The sequence below is a fragment of the Malaclemys terrapin genome, chromosome 18, assembly GCF_027887155.1.
Source record: "Malaclemys terrapin pileata isolate rMalTer1 chromosome 18, rMalTer1.hap1, whole genome shotgun sequence".
NCBI classification, from domain to species: Eukaryota; Metazoa; Chordata; order Testudines; family Emydidae; genus Malaclemys; species Malaclemys terrapin.
This window is the reverse complement of record NC_071522.1, coordinates 12,829,513-12,847,038: the sequence shown is the minus strand read 5'-3', so window position 1 is coordinate 12,847,038 and position 17,526 is coordinate 12,829,513. Positions and strand designations below refer to the sequence as shown.

General features: G+C 39.7%; 1 protein-coding gene across 6 annotated transcripts in view; it reads left to right on the top strand.

Annotated features, from left to right (window-relative positions):
* The window catches only part of TPST1 (tyrosylprotein sulfotransferase 1), a 71,807-nt gene that overhangs the window by 42,092 nt on the left and 12,189 nt on the right, over positions 1-17,526 (top strand). For all 6 annotated transcript variants that reach the window (XR_008442697.1, XR_008442694.1, XR_008442693.1 and 3 more), the window contains one exon: positions 717-915. Coding sequence is in view for 1 of the 6 variants with exons in the window: in XM_054008234.1 (XP_053864209.1) it covers positions 717-915 (199 nt within the window). In the remaining 5 variants the exon portion in view is untranslated. The remainder of the gene's footprint in view (positions 1-716; positions 916-17,526) is intronic.

The following is a 17,526-nucleotide window of genomic DNA, read 5'->3' as shown; positions in this document are numbered from 1 at the left end:
TGTTTTCACAGAAAAAAGATGAATACTAACATCTAAGGAGCTTCAGAGTAGCAGCCGTGTTAGTCTGTATCTGCAAAAAGAACAGGAGTACTTGTGGCACCTTAGAGACTAACACATTTATTTGAGCATAAGCTTTTGTGTTCCATTCTAGGCATCCAATGTAGTGGGCTGTAGTCCACGAAAGCTTATGCTCAAATAAATTTGTTAGTCTCTAAGGTGCCACAAGTACTCCTGTTCTTTTTATCTAACGAGCTGTGTACTTTTCTAATTGGGAAGAAAGTTTGGAAAATGAATCAAAGTATTTTACTTCATGGTAGAATCTAGAACTATTCAGTCTGTGCTGCAGACTGTATATTAAATAGCTGGGAGTCAGCATTTTATTAGCACACAGTGTCTTTTTTCTTAAACCCATAATAAAAAGCTGAGTTGTACATGTTCTTATCCAAGGAAGAAGTGACCATAGAAAAGAGCGGGTAACACCAGATTAAAAAAAAAAAAAATCCTTCTGAGTCCTACTTACAGTCCAGGAGAAAAAATAAACAAAGCCCGATTTTTCCCTGTTTTCTTGCTGTCCTTGTGTATGTATGGAGCAATGCCTTATCGCCTAACAGCTTTATGTAAACATGCAATTATAAAAAGACCTAAAGATCTTAATGCTAGTTATATAGTAAAAACTGGTTGGGTGAAAAATTTTAACTACTTTTTTCTTTTTGCAGAGTTGAAAGATCTACAGATCAAGTAATCAAACCAGTCAATGTGGAAGCTTTGTCCAAATGGGTTGGGAAAATACCTTCAGATGTTCTACAAGACATGCCAGTGATTGCACCAATGTTAGCGAAACTTGGCTACGATCCTTATGCCAATCCACCAAATTATGGAAAGCCAGATCAAAAAGTTCTTGAAAACACACGACGGGTAAGGTATTTTTGTATATGAAATCTAGTTGGCTAAAAGTGCATCATTCATTATGAAAGAAATGTTGAGGAGATTTTGTTTTAACGTGGACTATAAAACAGTAATTTACTGTTTTCCTAACTGCAACCTTTAAAAGAGCTTTTGGAGGAGATTTTCATAGGCACTCTGAACAGTTAGGCCTCCAACTCCCATTGACTTTTAATGTGACTTGGGTGCCTAACAGCCCATTATGCCTTTGAAAATGACCCCCTTCACTGCTACCTCCAACATACTGGCATGCAAGGAATTGTTAAAGAGCTTCAATGCTGAGTATTATAGGAAAGTGTGTAAGACTATAAGATTTACCATTGCAGATCAGACCATTGCTTCTGCCTCCCAATGGTTTTAGAGAAGGTGAATCACTCTCCCACGTCCCATGATGCATCTAGCTAACTGAGTATACTTAAGGGAAGGAGGAAAATCCTTCCTGAGCTCCTTAGGGACTCATCTGCAAAGCAGGAGAATGAAATACTCTTGCTTTAGGTTGCTCAGATACAAATATTCATGGATATAAATATTTCTAGCTCCTCTTTACAGCTCAAACTACAGAGATTTTTTTAAAAACTCTTGTTCTTCATTAACCATTTGTTTCTGTATCATGGGAATCTATTGCTCTGTCAAGCTTGGAGTTGCTTTGTATCTTGTTTTCTTTTGCATTTTCCACGTCTCAGAGGCAGGAAAGAAGTTTCTTTTGTCCTTTCTCGTATTGGCACTTTGTTTTGTGGGATGAAGTGCAAAATGAAGATGCTCCTGAAACTCTCCAAGCTCAGTGGCAGAGATTTCCTTAGGCTTGCTCTCGCTCTGAGGGCTGTTTTTCCACAGAACTATTAGCCAACTTTTCCCTCTCGCTCCAGTTTGATCTGACTGGCAAGGAGTGGGGCTTTGGGGAAACACTTAAAGAAACATTAGGGAAGTCCAAAGCCTAACAGTAGATTCCCAGCTAATTCAGTGGTTGAGCAGGGTCCTGTTTACAACATTAAGGGACTTATAGAATCAAGAGGTCATCAAGTCCAGGTCAGGGCACTGAAGCAGGACCAGGTAAACCTAGACCATTCCTGACGGGTGTTCATCCAACCTGTTCTTAAAAATCTCCAATGATGGGATTCCACAACCTCCCTTGAAGCCTCTTCCAGAGTTTAATTACACTTAAGATAGAAAGGTTTTTCCTAGTAGCTATCCTAAATCTCTCTTGCTGCAGATTAAGCCCATTACTTCTTGTCCTATCTTCAGTGCATGTAGAGAACAATTGATTTCAGTCCTCTTTATATCTTCGATTCCTGTGTTTGGTTTCACATTTTCCTCATGTAATTTCAACTCATCTTCTACATCATCATTTGGGAGTCTTCTCTTCAGCAAAAACGAGTCCTTGTGGCACCTTAGAGACTAACAAATTTATTTGGGCATAAGCCTTTGTGGGCTAGAACCCACTTCATCAGATGCATGGAGTGGAAAATACAGGAGCAGGTATAAATACATGAAAAGATGTGAGTTGCCTTACCAAGTGTGAGGTCAGTCTAACGAGACAATCCAATTAACAGCAGGATACCAAGGGAGGAAAAATAACCTCTGAAATGGTAATGAGTAGCCCATTTCAGACAGTTGACAGGAAGTTGTGAGTAACAGTAGGGGGAAATTAGTATTGGGGAAATTAGGTTTAGGTTTTGTAATGACCCAACCACTCCCAGTCTTTATTCAGGCCTAATCTGATGGTGTCCAGTTTGCAAATTAATTCCAGTTCTGCAGTTTCATGTTGGAGTCTGTTTTTGAAGTTTTTGTTGTTGAAGAATTGCCACTTTTAGGTCTGTTAGTGAGTGACCAGGGAGATGGAAATGTTCTCCTACTGGTTTTTGAATGTTATGATTCCTGATGTCAGATTTGTGTCCATTTATTCTTGTGCGTAGAGACTGTTCAGATTTGGAGACCATTAATACCTTCAAGTCAGCGGGACTGCTATAGATACCTGCATGGCCCCACAGTATGCCACCATTTTTATGGCTGACTTAGAACAACGCTTCCTCAGCTCTCATCCCCATACACCCCTACTGTACTTGTGCTACGTTGATGACATCTTCATCATCTGCACCCCTGGGACCCATTTTCAAGAAAGCCAAACCAGCAACCCAGTCTCTCATCTGCTAACCCCCATCACAAAACAGGTGTATCCATCATATGATCCTTCTTGGGAACAGTGGTCCTATGGAAATCAAGAGGTAGAAATAAAACTAAGATGGATTCAATCAAGATGATTAATCTTTTCCCTTATAGTGCCTCTCATGATGTCACCAGATCTCTTTTCTGTAACACTCAGGCTTTACGTGATGCCTGGGTCTGAAGTTTTGATATAGACCCTACTTCCAGAGAACTTGGTTCTGGAACCCTTTGGACTGAAACTTTTTTGGCAAGTTCCTAGCAAAGGCCCTAAAGGACTCTTCAAACCTGAATAGAATTTCCAGTTTTGCCAAGCCTTTTGATCCACAGGAAATTCCTCACCAAAACTAACCGGAGAGACTCTCTCAATGAAGAATTTTTATGTATGTATGTATGATAATGAAGCTCTTGTAGCTCAGGTGTACTATTTCCCCTTGCAGGTAGGCTTAAGAATTTTTGTCTTAAATCTGAGTCAGTACCACTGTGAATGAACCTGCTCTCAAGATTTTTAAAGAAGGAATTTCAAGAGCTATCCCTGCTGTCTCTTTATCTGTTTAAAAAATGAAGCTTTCTAGACTGTAGCAAAGTCATCTTTCTCTTGGAGCAATATTCCCAATGTCATCAAAAGAAACAGACACTGATTTCTGTTCTAGATTCGTCATGGCAATGAAAAGATCCTAAGGTTTTATCCATTCCATCCTCCATCTCTCAATATGCAAAACATACTTAAGAATGGAGATGTTGGCACTTTTGAGCCAAGAAACAGACTCTCCTCCTACTCTCTGTCACTCAAGCTGTCTTATGCTTCACAAATCTCAACATTTCCATGCCACCAACATTTCCTACACTTCGCAATTGGGAATCACTTCTCAGTTCCACACAATGCCCTTTGACTTATCTCATGCTCCTCCATTGATCATAAAAGTTGCTGGTCATCCCAGCAGCCAGCCTGAGATGTGGACTTCCAGGTCTACCACTAGCTGTATGACCTACTGATGAAGATACAATCCTATGTGGTGACAATTTGCCATGCCCTCTGACCCTACCTGTTTCTGGGACATCATGGATTCATAATGAACTATAGAATAGCTGAAGCAGTTGTTTAGGGTTGGAAGGATTAGCTTTTTATCAGTAAATGACTGTAAACTTTGATTTCACCATACACATACAAACCAATGAAAAATGTTTCCACTGATGATTATCTAAATTTACAGATACGTGAAGTAAAAATAATGCTGCTTGAGACCTTATTAGAGTTTGATGTAAGGATATTTACTTAGTATATTTTGACATGTGATGTTGACAATTTGTGTTTTAATAGTTATAAAGCTTTAACTTGTAGAATCTGTTTACTGTCAGTAAATAATTGTCTGATCCCTCCATAGTTTCCCGCAACTGTGAAAATGTAAATAGGTAATAATAGAACAAATACATAAAATTAGGGCTATCAAGTGATTAAAAAGCTTAATTGTGCAATTTATTTAAATATTCTTGGATTTTTTTCTACATTTTCAAATATATTGATTTCAGTTACAACACAGAATAAAAAGTGTACAGTACTCACTTTATATTTATTTTTTATTACAAATATTTGCTCTATACAAAAAAAAGACTTAGTATTTTTCAATTCACCCAGTACAAAACCTGTAGTGCGGTCTCTTTAGCATGAAAGTTGAACTTACAAATGTAGAATTGTGTACAAAAAGTGCATTTAAAAATAAAACAATGTGAAATTTTAGAGCCTGCAAGTCCACTCAGTCCTACTTCTTGTTCAGCCAATCGCTCAGACAAACAAGTTTGTTTACATTTGCAGGAGATAATGCTGCCCTCTTCTTGTTTACAGTATCACCTGAAAATGAGAACAGGTGTTCGCATGGCACTTTTGTAGCCAGCATCACAAGATATTTACGTGCCAGATACGCTAAAGATTCATATGTTCCTTCATGCTTCAACCACCATTCCAGGGGACATGCATCCATGCTGATGACAGGTTCTGCTTGATAATGATCCAAATCAGTGCAGACCAACGCATGTTCTTTTTCATTATCTGAGTCAGACGTCACCAGCAGAAAGTTGATTTTATTTTTTGGTGGTTTCCGCATCGGCGTGTTGCTCTTTTAAGACTTCTGAAAGCATGCTCCACACCTTAGCCCTCTCAGATTTTTTGAAGGGACTTCAGATGCTTAAACCTTGGGTTGAGTGCGGTAGCTATCTTTGGAAATCTCACATTGGTACCTTCTTTGCGTTTTGTGAAATCTGCGGTGAAAGTGTTCTTAAAATGAACAATATGTACTGGGTCATCATCCGAGACTGCTATAACATGAAATATATGGCAAAATGCGGGTAAAACAGAGCAGGGGACATAAAATTCCCCCCCCCCCCCCCCCAAGGAGTTCAGTCAAAAATTTAATTATCACATTATTTTTTTAACAAGCGTCATCAGCATGGAAGCATGTCCTCTGAAGCACGAAGGGGCATACGAATATTTAGCATATCTGGTACGTAAATACCTCGCAATACTGGCCCAACTCTGAAGGTGGCGCCCTTCCAGTAGCAGGGCAGAAGTAAGGGTGGCAATGCCATACCATACCATGCCATCCTTACTTCTGCACTGCTGCCTTCAGAGCTGGATGGCTGGAGTGTGTTAGCTGCTGACTGAGGGGCCCAGTGCTGCAGGCAGCAGTGCAGAAGTAAGGGTGGCATTACCATACCATGCCATCCTTACTGCTGTGCTGCTGCTGGCGGTGGCTCTGCCTTCAGAGCTGGGCTCCTGGCCAGCAGCAGCCACTCTTCAGCTGCCCAGCTCTGAAGGCAATGCGACCAGCAGCAGTGCAGTGGGTAAGGGTAACCGTACTGCGATTTCCCCCCAATAACCTTGCAACCCCTCCACAGCTCCTTTTTGGGTCAAGACCCCTACAATTACAACACTGAAATTTCAGATTTAAATAGCTGAAATCATGAAATTTATGATTTTAAAAATCCAATGACCATGAAATTGACCAAAAAGGACTGTGAATTTGGCAGGGTCCTACTTATAAGGCAACAAATCACAAACTTCTCATAAATATAGTTGTTCACTCCACCAGGAGTACAGCTACCAGTGCTGAGTAGTAGTTGTGGTTTTATTTGCATATTAAATTTAAATGTGTGTTGTAAGGAATAATCCCCCCTAAACTGAAGCCTAATAAGGCAGTAAGTAAATTCAATTCCAAGAGCAGAGCTAGAATGGACTGTTCATATTACTAGAACACTGAAATTAAATGACCACCTCTTCAATTTATGTGCATTTTAGCAGAAAATTAAATTAGTATAATTAAAAAGACCAATCCCTCATGCTCTGTCATATATATTTGCTATCTCACATTTCCTTCTTTGCCTTTCTGGCCTGCCTCATGGTTTCCCTAAGGCTCGTCACTTTTTATTTTTAAGCAATTTAACTGCAAAGTGTAACTTGTTTATTAGAATACTGATATATATTCCATATATACAATGTATGTATGCATGTCTGTCTGACTAAAAAATGTAAAAATGGCATAAAAGTAAGCCAGTTACAGATTTGCAGATCAGAAGACTATATTCCTCAAATTCGGAGCTTAGTGGAAAGCAGGAAGATGTTTGATTACTGTGAAAATTTGTGAAACAATGTATTTTGTTAAAGATGAAAAGGCATTTACATGTAAATATTTAGGTAATCAGTGTGGATTGTTTGTACAGTCTCCAAATTGATAGGAAGAACCTTTTTCTTTTATAAAATAAGTGAAGCATAGTCTATAAACCTGGCCATTTACATATCTGAATAAGTGGTATTTTTGAATTTATACATAGATTAGATGGTAATGGTTTCAGTAATATCATATTGAAGGAAAATTTCTCCAGAAGTTTTCCTGGCTTTCTCAAGAGTAAATCATAAATAACAATAAAATTGTGTAATATTTGGTGATCTAGAAAATATTCCATAAACACACTCTAAATATCTTAATATACACAACTTACTCTGTTGTTTAGTATGAAATTAACATGAAATACTGTTTGTTGTTAGAAATAGTATGCAGTGTGGCCTGTGGGAATTACTTTTAAGACTTGGCTACATTAGCCAAGAAATTCATGATAGTAGCTGTGTAATGAATTATGGTTCTTGCTAGAATGGTGTTAACCCAACTCCATGTCTTATTTAAACAAGGGCTTAGTGATTTAGGTGTGAAAGGCATCCCCGTTCAGTAAAAAGCAATTATTTGGAAGGCTGGTACCCCGTTTTAAGTAAATAGACTTTCTTTATCTTTATCACTTAAGAAAAGTCTATCAGGTACTGATAGGTTGTGACATTATTATAGTTTGTAAATCAATTTTGTTCACAATTGCTTCAAGATTACATTTTTTTTTAAAGCCTTTACTGTACTTTGGCAGCTCATTTTTTCTATTCTGTCATGCATAGGGTTTAACTTTCAGGCTTTAGCTCATTTCCTTTGTGTAAGTAACCAGACTTAAACCTAGTTTCCCTAACTTTAAGGGCTGTAATCTTTAAAGCTGGCTGGCCTGGTTGCCAAATTTGAGTTTTGAGCTCAGTCTTTTGCCCCTGGTTTGGCAGGAGTAGAGTGCTACAGATATCCTATGCAAAATACTTGAGGTGGATTTAAAAAGCAAGCTCTGGAAACAGTTCCAGGATGACTGACATGTCAGGTTATCATATACTTTGCTGTCTTTTGAAGAATAAACAAAAGATGCAACAGAATCTGATGCTGATTAACCCAAACACTGGGATTTTAAGTTTGCCTTATGATTTTGATTCTGTTGGAATGCAAGTAGTTAAATTAAGTAGTACAGCTTATCCCTGGAGGTACCTGCTGAAAAATAATTACAGCTGCTTGTAATAAGAATTACCTCTCTACTTCATGCTTGTGATAACTTATGTTGTTAGAAGAGGGGGGGGTTTGCTGCTCCAGTGACTTCTTCTGTTTGGGGTTTTGCATTGGTGACTGAGGGCTTTTGTCTTCATGAATAGTAATGCCCACTCACCTTTTAATATCTAAAACCCATTTGTCCATATTGCTAATTGGAACAGATTATAACTTGTGAAAAGTTATTTATTCACAAGCTAAGGTTAAGAGAAACCTGAGAGAGGCTTCATTTCAACAGCAAGAACTTTATGTCCTACAGTATCTGGCAGCGTAACATCAATGGCAATCTATTCCAGTTGTTGGGAAAGCATCCAAAGAGTGACATAGGAAATGGATGTTAACATTCCCAGCAAGTGAATAGGATATGGTGAAGATGGAGGATTCAGTTGTAGGTATTGCTGAGCTGGATGTGAATGGTTCATATTTGTATAAGGAGTTTGGAAATGAAGATGATAAAATTGAGGATGATTATCAGCTCTTCAATAATTTGGAATGCCTTTCTCTCAGACCTACGTCAGTTGAAAGAAATAGATTTTTATTAGCACATGCTAAGGAAAAAAAATTCTGTGAAGGAGCAGTTACTAGGATGGACAAGGCTACAAACACATTACATCTACAGGGAAGAAATAAGAGTAACTTTTACAAATCTTAAAAGCAAGGTAGTGTTTTTTTTTTTTTTTTTTTTTTTTTTTTTTAAAGTTGCCTTTTGAGAAGCAAAAACTTTGCATAGCAGTTTTTCTGTGGTTTATAATTTGCCATTCCTGGCAACGTACCACTCATTTTAATAGCATTTCACAAGTTATAATCTGTCCCTTAAAATAGCTTTATCTGAAGATACCATATTTCTGCTAATAATAAATTATTGATCTTGCAAGCAACTGTTTTTCATTATGGACTAATTGCTTCATTAATTTCATTTTGGGCCTTGCATGCTTGTCCTTTACTGTGTGGCTGCATGTAAGACATCCATTCTTATGCAGGGCATTGGGTACGGAGGTGGAAGCTGTGTGCCTATAGAATCTGAATAGTGTTGGATATAAATCAGTGCATACGGAGGGACAAATAAATAAAAATACGTCTGTCCCTTGATGCATACATGGCGCCTATTGACTTCAACGCAGCTTTCTGTGCATTTATGCAGAATTTTGTGCTTTTAGTTTTTTATAATATAAGCAAATCTTTTGGTATTCTTGTTGTGTTCATCCACTTTACTTTAAGGATCAGCTAGCAGTGACTCAAGTTTGATATGTTTATAGTTAAAAATACAGTGGCTTTTTCTAGAAATATAATAGGTAAACAGATTCCATATCCTCTCACACAAAGGAATCTTTTGTAATGGAGTTCATATGTACACATAAAATATTAATAATTGGTGTTTTCTGAAATGCTACAAACTAGTAGCCCATTTACCAAGTGACGAATATAAGGTATTAGAATCACTTCATTATATTTTAAGAATATCGGATGTGCCTGTAGATCAGTCAGAATAGTGAACTTGCACAGAGGCATCTGTTAAGAGTTGAATAGAGTATAGCAAAAATTGGAGGATTCCTTGTGACTATTAGATTTTGATTTATGCCCAATTGAAATTGGCTTATCCTTGTATTATGACTGGCTGTGCAGTTTCCTCTCACATCTGTAACATATTACTCCAGTTTTTCTTTGGCGCGCACACACTCCACATTGACTGAATTTGTGGACACAGTATTACATATTCCAGTCATTTCTTTTGACGATTCCTGAAGGTTCCGATGTTCACCATAAAGAGATTGTGAGAAGAAAACTTACATGTGCTTAGTGGAAAAAGCGTGGGGGTTCTGCCTGGCTACTTACTGGTTGGCGTTCTTATAATAACTTGTGCAAGCTATATTTTTCTCTGTTATGTCACAGAAAATTCTGTTGACTAGTCATAATAGCTGGAGAAAGAAATTGAGTCTTATCAACCCTTCAGTTTCAAAGACACCACTTATCCCCAGCTTGGATCTTGAAGACATTTCCTCAGTGTTATGCTAGTGTTATCAACTGAGATTCACTATATTAGAGATCATGTGTGTCCCCTTATTTTTTTTAAAAGGCAATGTTCTGCAATAATGATCCCAAAGCATTATAAATACTGTAGTGCATCTGACACCAGTGTGGTTGCGCAACTCTGTCTTGTAAAAGATGTAGTGTATATTTGTGTGAGGTATGCAGCAATGAGATGTAGCTGTGGAACAGACCAGAATCAAGGCCATGATTGTGCTTCTAGCTAAGCTGCGAATGGATGGTGTTGGTGACCACAGAAGCATTTCGCTGTGTGTATTTTGGCTTGTGTTCTTTGCTCTAACTTTTCTAACTGAAAACAAAAACAAAATTCCATTTTGGTTCTTGTATTCTAAGTCAGTGGTTTTCAAACTTTTTTTTTCTGGGGACCCAGTTGAACAAAATTGCTGATGCCCATGACCCAACGGAGCTGGGGATGAGAGGTTTGGGGCATGGGAGGGGCAGAGGGTTGGGGTGTGGGAGTGAGGGCTGCGGGTGGGGCCGGGAATGAGGGGTTCAGGGTGTGGGAGGGGGCTCTAGGCTGGGGCAGGGGGCTGGAGTGTGGAAGGGGGGGCCGGGCTCTGGGCTTGGGGTGCAGGTTCTGGGGTGGGGCCAGGGATGAGGAGTTTGGGGTGCAGGGAGGGGTTCCAGAATTGGGGGGGTCAGGGCTGGGCCAGGGGGTTGGGGTGCAGACTTACCTCTGGCAGCTCCCAGTCAGCGGCGCAGCTGGGGTGCAGAGGCAGGCTTCCTGCCTGTCCTGGCACCACAGACCGCGCTGCGTCCTGGAAGCGGCCAGCAACAGGTCCGGTGTGGAGCCGGTGCTCGGGGTGGGGACAACTCGTGAAGCCCTGCGGCCCCCTGCCGGACCTGCTGCTGACCACTTCAAGGGTCCAGCCCGGTGTCAGAAAAGGTAGGCACTAGCCTGCCTTAGTTGGGCAGCACCGCTGATGGGACAGCGGTGCTGCCTAGAGCAAGGTGACCCAGTGCCTTACATGCTGCGACCCAGTATTGGGTCACAACCCACAGTTTGAAAAACACTGTTCTAAGTGGTCACCCATGAGAGAGAGGTTTCCTTGAAGAGAACCCGCAAATCTCCTGTGTGACACCTTTGGTACAGTCTTTATAGTCCTCTTTTGTTAATTTTCTTCTTTGAGCTTTTTAGATGTAGATACTCCACTGCCTCCATTCTCTCCACAGGAATGTCTGTATGGTTTGGAAAAGAGAAATTAACCCTGATTTATGATAGGATATTGAGCTATTCACCACTGAAGTATAAGTTTAATTACTATAAGTCGCCATCTGGTGACTGTTCAGTGACATATATTAAATGAGTTTGCTCTCTCTTTAGTTCCTACTTGCAGTCTACAGTGTGATTTTTTTTTTTTTTTTTTTTTTGCTTATCTAAAATAGTTTCTTGAAACACCTGATTTTAAAAAAGGTTAAAAGGCTTTGTTATAGGTATGCTTTACGAGACAAATTCTACAATGGAATTTGCAGTAGTTTATAAAATAAAATGAAACAATCGATTTTCTTGTACATGTAAATTGCTGCCATGCTATTTTGTATTGGAACAATTGTTTTCTGAAATTGCTGCGGTAAAGCCCCAGTTTGTGGATTTTATTATGGAGATTTTTATCCAGAAAACAATCCATCTCAAAGAGGAAGATTGAGTATATTTCTGAAACTTTTATTTCTGAAACTATGAGGTGCCAATTCTCTTTTTAATTTCTTTAATATTCTGCTGAATATTAGTTGCTTGGAAATCTTACCAGTGACTGATCACACAGTTAAAATATTGCCTGGTAACAGATTTAATTTAAGGAAATGAAATGATTCCATTTAAAGTAAAACATGACTCCCTTCTCTCATGTCTTCTCCTTCTCTAATGACCCAACATGACTGAAGAAGTGGTTTTGATTGGCATTTGAAGGAGCAGTTCCCAAAGCTTCTTGCTTAGTAGATTGCCATTATACAGGGTCTTGATCAAGACACAAGGGGGAATGAACCACAGATACATGGGATGGATTTAGGAAGCAAGCTACAACTTTATTACTACTGGGGAAGGGCACTACGTGCCCATATCCTGCTCTTACACACCAGGCATTTAACTGGTTCCATTGTGGAATTACAGGGCTCCCACCATCACACCAATAGCTGCGGGTAGACCTGCCTAGACCAACCTCTAGGACTTACGTTGCTTCTGAATCCTGTCTGCCTCCCCTTGTGTAAAGGGAGGTGCATGGGCAGAGGTTGCCAAGGGGTGAAGGCAGCTCAATATGCAAAGACTTCAGGTTTCCCCCTCTTCTAAGTCTTGTCTTAGCTAAATCCCAGGTCTCATTTACCTTGGGAGCTGACCTTTTTAGGCTTATCTGCACTGGACACTACCACAAATTGTGACAAACTAAGCAGTCTTACCTTTCCTAATATTAAACTTTAAAGTCTTAATGCCTACAACCCAGCTTGTGCCTCCATGAAGCTGAAGGGAAGGAGGAAAGAACCCGCCAGAGCTGTCAGATTTGTCCAACAGGAAAAATTCCTTTCTGATCCCAAAACAGGTGATAAATCAGACCTGCAGCATCCTAAAAACACAGCTCCAATAGAACAACTAAGGTGAGAGAGGGTGGAGCAGTTACCAGAAGGAAGAGGCTTTTGAAAAGTCTGAGAGTTTGGCTCCCCCCTTGTTCCCTACACATTTAATTGGCTGTCCCAATCACCCACCCCAGCCAATAGGAAGGTGGCGGAGGGGAGGAGAGAGGTGTTATGAGGTGAATTGAGTTATGATGGCGTTACAATTCTATTGTACACACTAGTGTTAAGTACATCATTTCGGTCATCTCCTGAAAATCCATAAGCTGCAGAAGAGGACTGAAATCTAATGTAATTTAGACTGCTGACAGCATAAAGTAAATGATCGGCTTCTCATCACAACTTCAGAACATACTTTAATAAGCAGAGTAGTGGATCCTATGACGAGAACGGGTGAAATTAGTTTTTTGCCTATAATTATAACTTTCTGTAAACGGGATCCACTACTCACGGTAGATTTTTCACTTTTCAGGTTTATATTTATAGCTGTCTCAAATTAAATGGAGAGGAGAGATGTTTTTCTATGTCTAATGTAGCTGATGGATAAAAATAAGACCATGTTACTCTCTAGTCTTGTTTATTTTCTATCGCTCTCAGATTGTCTACTGCAAACCTGTTGGTAGAGCTGTTGATGTTCCAGCAGGGGAAGTTGACAGTGGCTGGAGAGTTGGCGAAAGGAAATCTTAGGACCTGTCCCTAAGATAATGGAACGGGCAAATACCCAAAAGTAATAGCTAGAGCACTAGTATTCGGTTATAAATAAGTAAGAGAACTAAGTTTGACTGCTTTAATGCCTTCATTTATTGCTACTTGCCCTAAGACCTACTGCAACATATAGACATTTGGCCACATCTTTGTTTTAAGTCCCTATTAGTGGCATAATATTTATTAAATCTGCCACGTGGTCTCACACATTCTGTGCTTTCTTGTGTAGTGTGCGTTTGTGTGCACACATTCATCCACCCAGTCCACCCCATAAGCTGAATGACCTTTTCCTATAGCATCACAGTAGGGTCAGAGTGAAACTTATGAAGAGTGGGCACTTTTTTCTTCTATTTCACATTTTTGTTAATGAACCTTGGAAAATATTACTGTGGACCACATACCTGCTTGTGCTGGGTGCTTCTCTGTGGTTGCAGAGGATAAGAAAAGAGGGATACTGAAAAGAAAGAGAGATTCAAATACAGTGACAGTCTTATAGTTTCCAAACCTATGCTCCCATGGTAGGTGCAAAATACCCTTACTCTTCATACCATTTCTTACCACTATTTCAAGTCTTCATGCTTACAACCCAACTATGTCTCTATGAAGCTGAAAGGAAGGCAGAATACCCCCTTCCCCACCCCCCAGCATCTGCCAAGTTGTTCCACCAAGGAAAAATTCCTTCCTAGCTCATTATTTATTGCTCATTAATCAATGGGAACTTTCCTTTTCTCTAAATCTAGGAGAGAAAGGAAAGCTACCAAACATGGTTTCTGATCTACTTGTGAAAAGGGTTTCCAGTGAATTGTTGCTCCATGTGGCATGTATACAACTCAGAGTAAATGAACGCACTTCAAAAATGGTCCCTACGCTGCTGTCTCTTGTTCTACTTAACAATAAGATAGTGAGCTCTGATTTCCGTGCATAATAAGTAAGGCTACGATTTAGTCATGGGTATTTTTAGTAAAAGTCATGGACAGGTCACGGGCAATAAAAATTCATGGCCCGTGACCTGTCCATGATTTATACTATAAATACCTCTGACTAAATCTTGGGCTGGGGGATCACTGCTGGGGAGGCGCCCCAGGAGGGTCGCTGCTGGAGGGGTACTGGTGGCGGGGGGTGGGGGAGCCTGTGGCAAAAAGAGCCGGGGGCTTCTGACAACAGCTGCTCTGGCTGCCCCAGGGGCCGCCGCCAGTGGCTGTTACGGCCGCCCCGGGACAATTGCTCAGGCAGTCCCCAGGGCCAGCTGCACTGGCTGCTGCTCAGGCGGTCCCTGGGGCCAGCTGCCCAGGGCCATCCGAGCAGCGGCTGGTGCGGTTGGCCCTGGAGCCGCTCCAGCAGCAGCAGCCAGTGTGACTGGCCCAGAGCTAGCTGCTTGAGCAGCCTGGGGTCAGCCACACTGGGCTCTGCGGAAGTCACAGAGGTTGTAGAAAGTCATGGAATCCATGACTTCCGCGACCTCCGTAACAAACGCCGAGCCCTAATAATAAGTATTATAAATCAGAGTACTGTTTGTTGAAGCAGGTGACCTTCTCAACAGTCGTTCATATCTGTGCAGGAGTAGCTATTCCGAATTCTTTTTTACCTTGTGCCAGAATACCTTTTGCTTTTGTGTGCTGTTGATAGAGTATATCCAGCTGTTTATAGTATGGGTTAGATTTCTTTTTCACTGCCAAAGAAGTACACACCCAAATTTGTTGGGTTTTTTTAATTGACCTAATTAATGATATAAAAGGTTTTTCTTCCCCACTCCATTTCAAAAAACAAAGATGTCAGTCTTGCCTTGATTCATGTGTTTCAGTCAAAGCTTCAGCCCTTTGCTTGCTTTACATATGCTTAACATGTTTTTTCCCATCTGCCTAACTTATGAATAGATATAGCTGAAGAATAGGGGAAATAATGTTTTTATACAAATTATGCAAATTATTAAATACATTATTTCGCTACAACTACAGCTCGTTTAATTATAAGTCTGGCTTTCTTAAAAACTACTGATGGTGCCGTATGCTGACATATAAGAAGCAGAGAAATTATAAAGAAGAAAGATGCTATATGTTGCACATTCTGGCCAAGACTCTTGTAGAACTGTCTGGAGATGCAGTACACAAGGTGCAGCTGAGGGTGAGAGGCAAAGATTGTTTATAGCCCTGATTTTTCTGGGCTTCTCTGGGAGCCAAAATGGCACCCGGTGTAACTTAGCATCTTGGCAGCCATTCTAAGTTATGGCATCTTCCTCAGGTCTGCATCTGGTTTGCAGCATGTGGTGTCATGCAAAAATCTCTCCAAAATTAAAACCAATTGTTAATTACAGAGTTAAAAAATAAGAGGAATTAAGTACAGTACAGTTTGCAGTAGGTTATCCTGACATGGCTAATATTGAATAGAAGGATCTTGCATCTACAGAACTGACAGTTTCTCTATCTGGTCTGAATGGGAGTCTAAACTAGACAAAGTCTGCAATATCTTACACTGATTTTGAGCTCAGATTAGGAGCAGAACGGTCTCTGAAATAATTACTACGTCAGTACACTGCAGTGGCCTCATCTCTGAAGCTGAGTTAGCTCAGAGTTTCCTGTCTGCAAAATAATTCACCCCAAATATGACTGCAACATTAAACAATACGATTCATTTTGAATAGCCTATGCATGCTGGGAGCTTTCACTACCCTTTCTATAACTAGTCTGGTTAAACACGTGCAAGGACCCAGACTTTACTACAAATATAACCAGGGAGCAAGGAACCCATCTATGTAAGTTGCAAAACCTTAAAAGTGATCTCAAAAGGAGTGGACAAAGATAGAAGAACAATGGTAATCCACAATGATAGGCACAGCTCTCATTCACATTCTTGAAGCCATTCCCACAATAACCATAGCTTCCCACAATAATGTTAATGAAAGCTTCATTGGTCAAAAATTCAGTGTGTGGTCAATGAGATCCCAGATGTATTGTAAACGTCTGAGTTCAGCAGACTACTTCAGATTTTTATCTTTTAGTTAAGCCGTTAAAATGAAGCTCATCTCTGTAGACAGCAGCTAAGAAAGTGATGCATCAACAATGTTGTCACATTAATACTATGAACAATTTATTCACCTATCCACAACATGAAACCACTTTGGCTAATTTCATATCCATGAAAGAAATTGAATTGCCTCAGAAGCATTAGGCTATGGAGTTCCATATTAACATGATTTTTTAGTAGAATAAAACATAGCTCATGAAAACAATATAGAGATTTGTTACATCAGTCAAAATTAGCAAAAAGAGCAAAAGACTAATAGCCACGAAAGTCAAAATGATCAGCTCAGTTATTTCCAAAATGCCCAAACACTTATTAACTCAGTGTACCAAGTTTGTGTAAGCTAGTAAATATTCCAACTTGCAGGTTAAAAAGTCAATATAGTCCAAGCGCTTCTATGTTACTCAATATTTGTTTAACGAAAAGGGGCCCATCTAAACAGGAATAATAATAATGTTGGGTCAGGATTTTAATGCAGACATAATTCTCTCCCTGTTATATTTTGCAATGTTTTATTTGGTCAGTTCAGTGTACGATGTTAAAAATTTGACAAAATAAAATTCTCATGCAACAGCAATACAGTAACAGGCACCTGGAAGACAGCTGTGCAGCTGTTCACATACTACCAAAGACAAATCCTTCTCAGATAGTATTTTAATATTATGGCAGAGGCAACAAAGCCTCTAGTCACACAGCATTATCAATTTTCCATAAGCGTAATTGGGCACAGCAGATCAGATTACTGCAGATAAAAGAGATACTGTAATTTGCTATATGCTTCATTTTTGTAATGTAGATACTGAAGAAAAACGACTTAGTTCAGACAGACATTTTAAATATTCAGAACCTAGGAGATTCTTTGCTCCCATCTGTCATGAATAGTCAGTTTCCTATCATGTGAATTCTTATCCACAAAACAGATAATCTAAACCAAAATGCCCATGTGATGTTACACAAAAAGCACCAATACTGCAACATTGTCCAAAATATAATGCAAGAGGAGATTTGATTAGGAGTTTTGAAAGATTAGGAATTTGGGAGGGTTTTTACATATTAGGCTCTTTCATATTAATACATGCCCTCTACAAGCGAGACAGCCAACAAAACAGGATGTATCCTGTATTTCAACATTTGCAGCTCTAGTTCCTTTTAGGCACTACCAGTTCAAGATCGAAACAGTACTTGTAAGTATTAATAA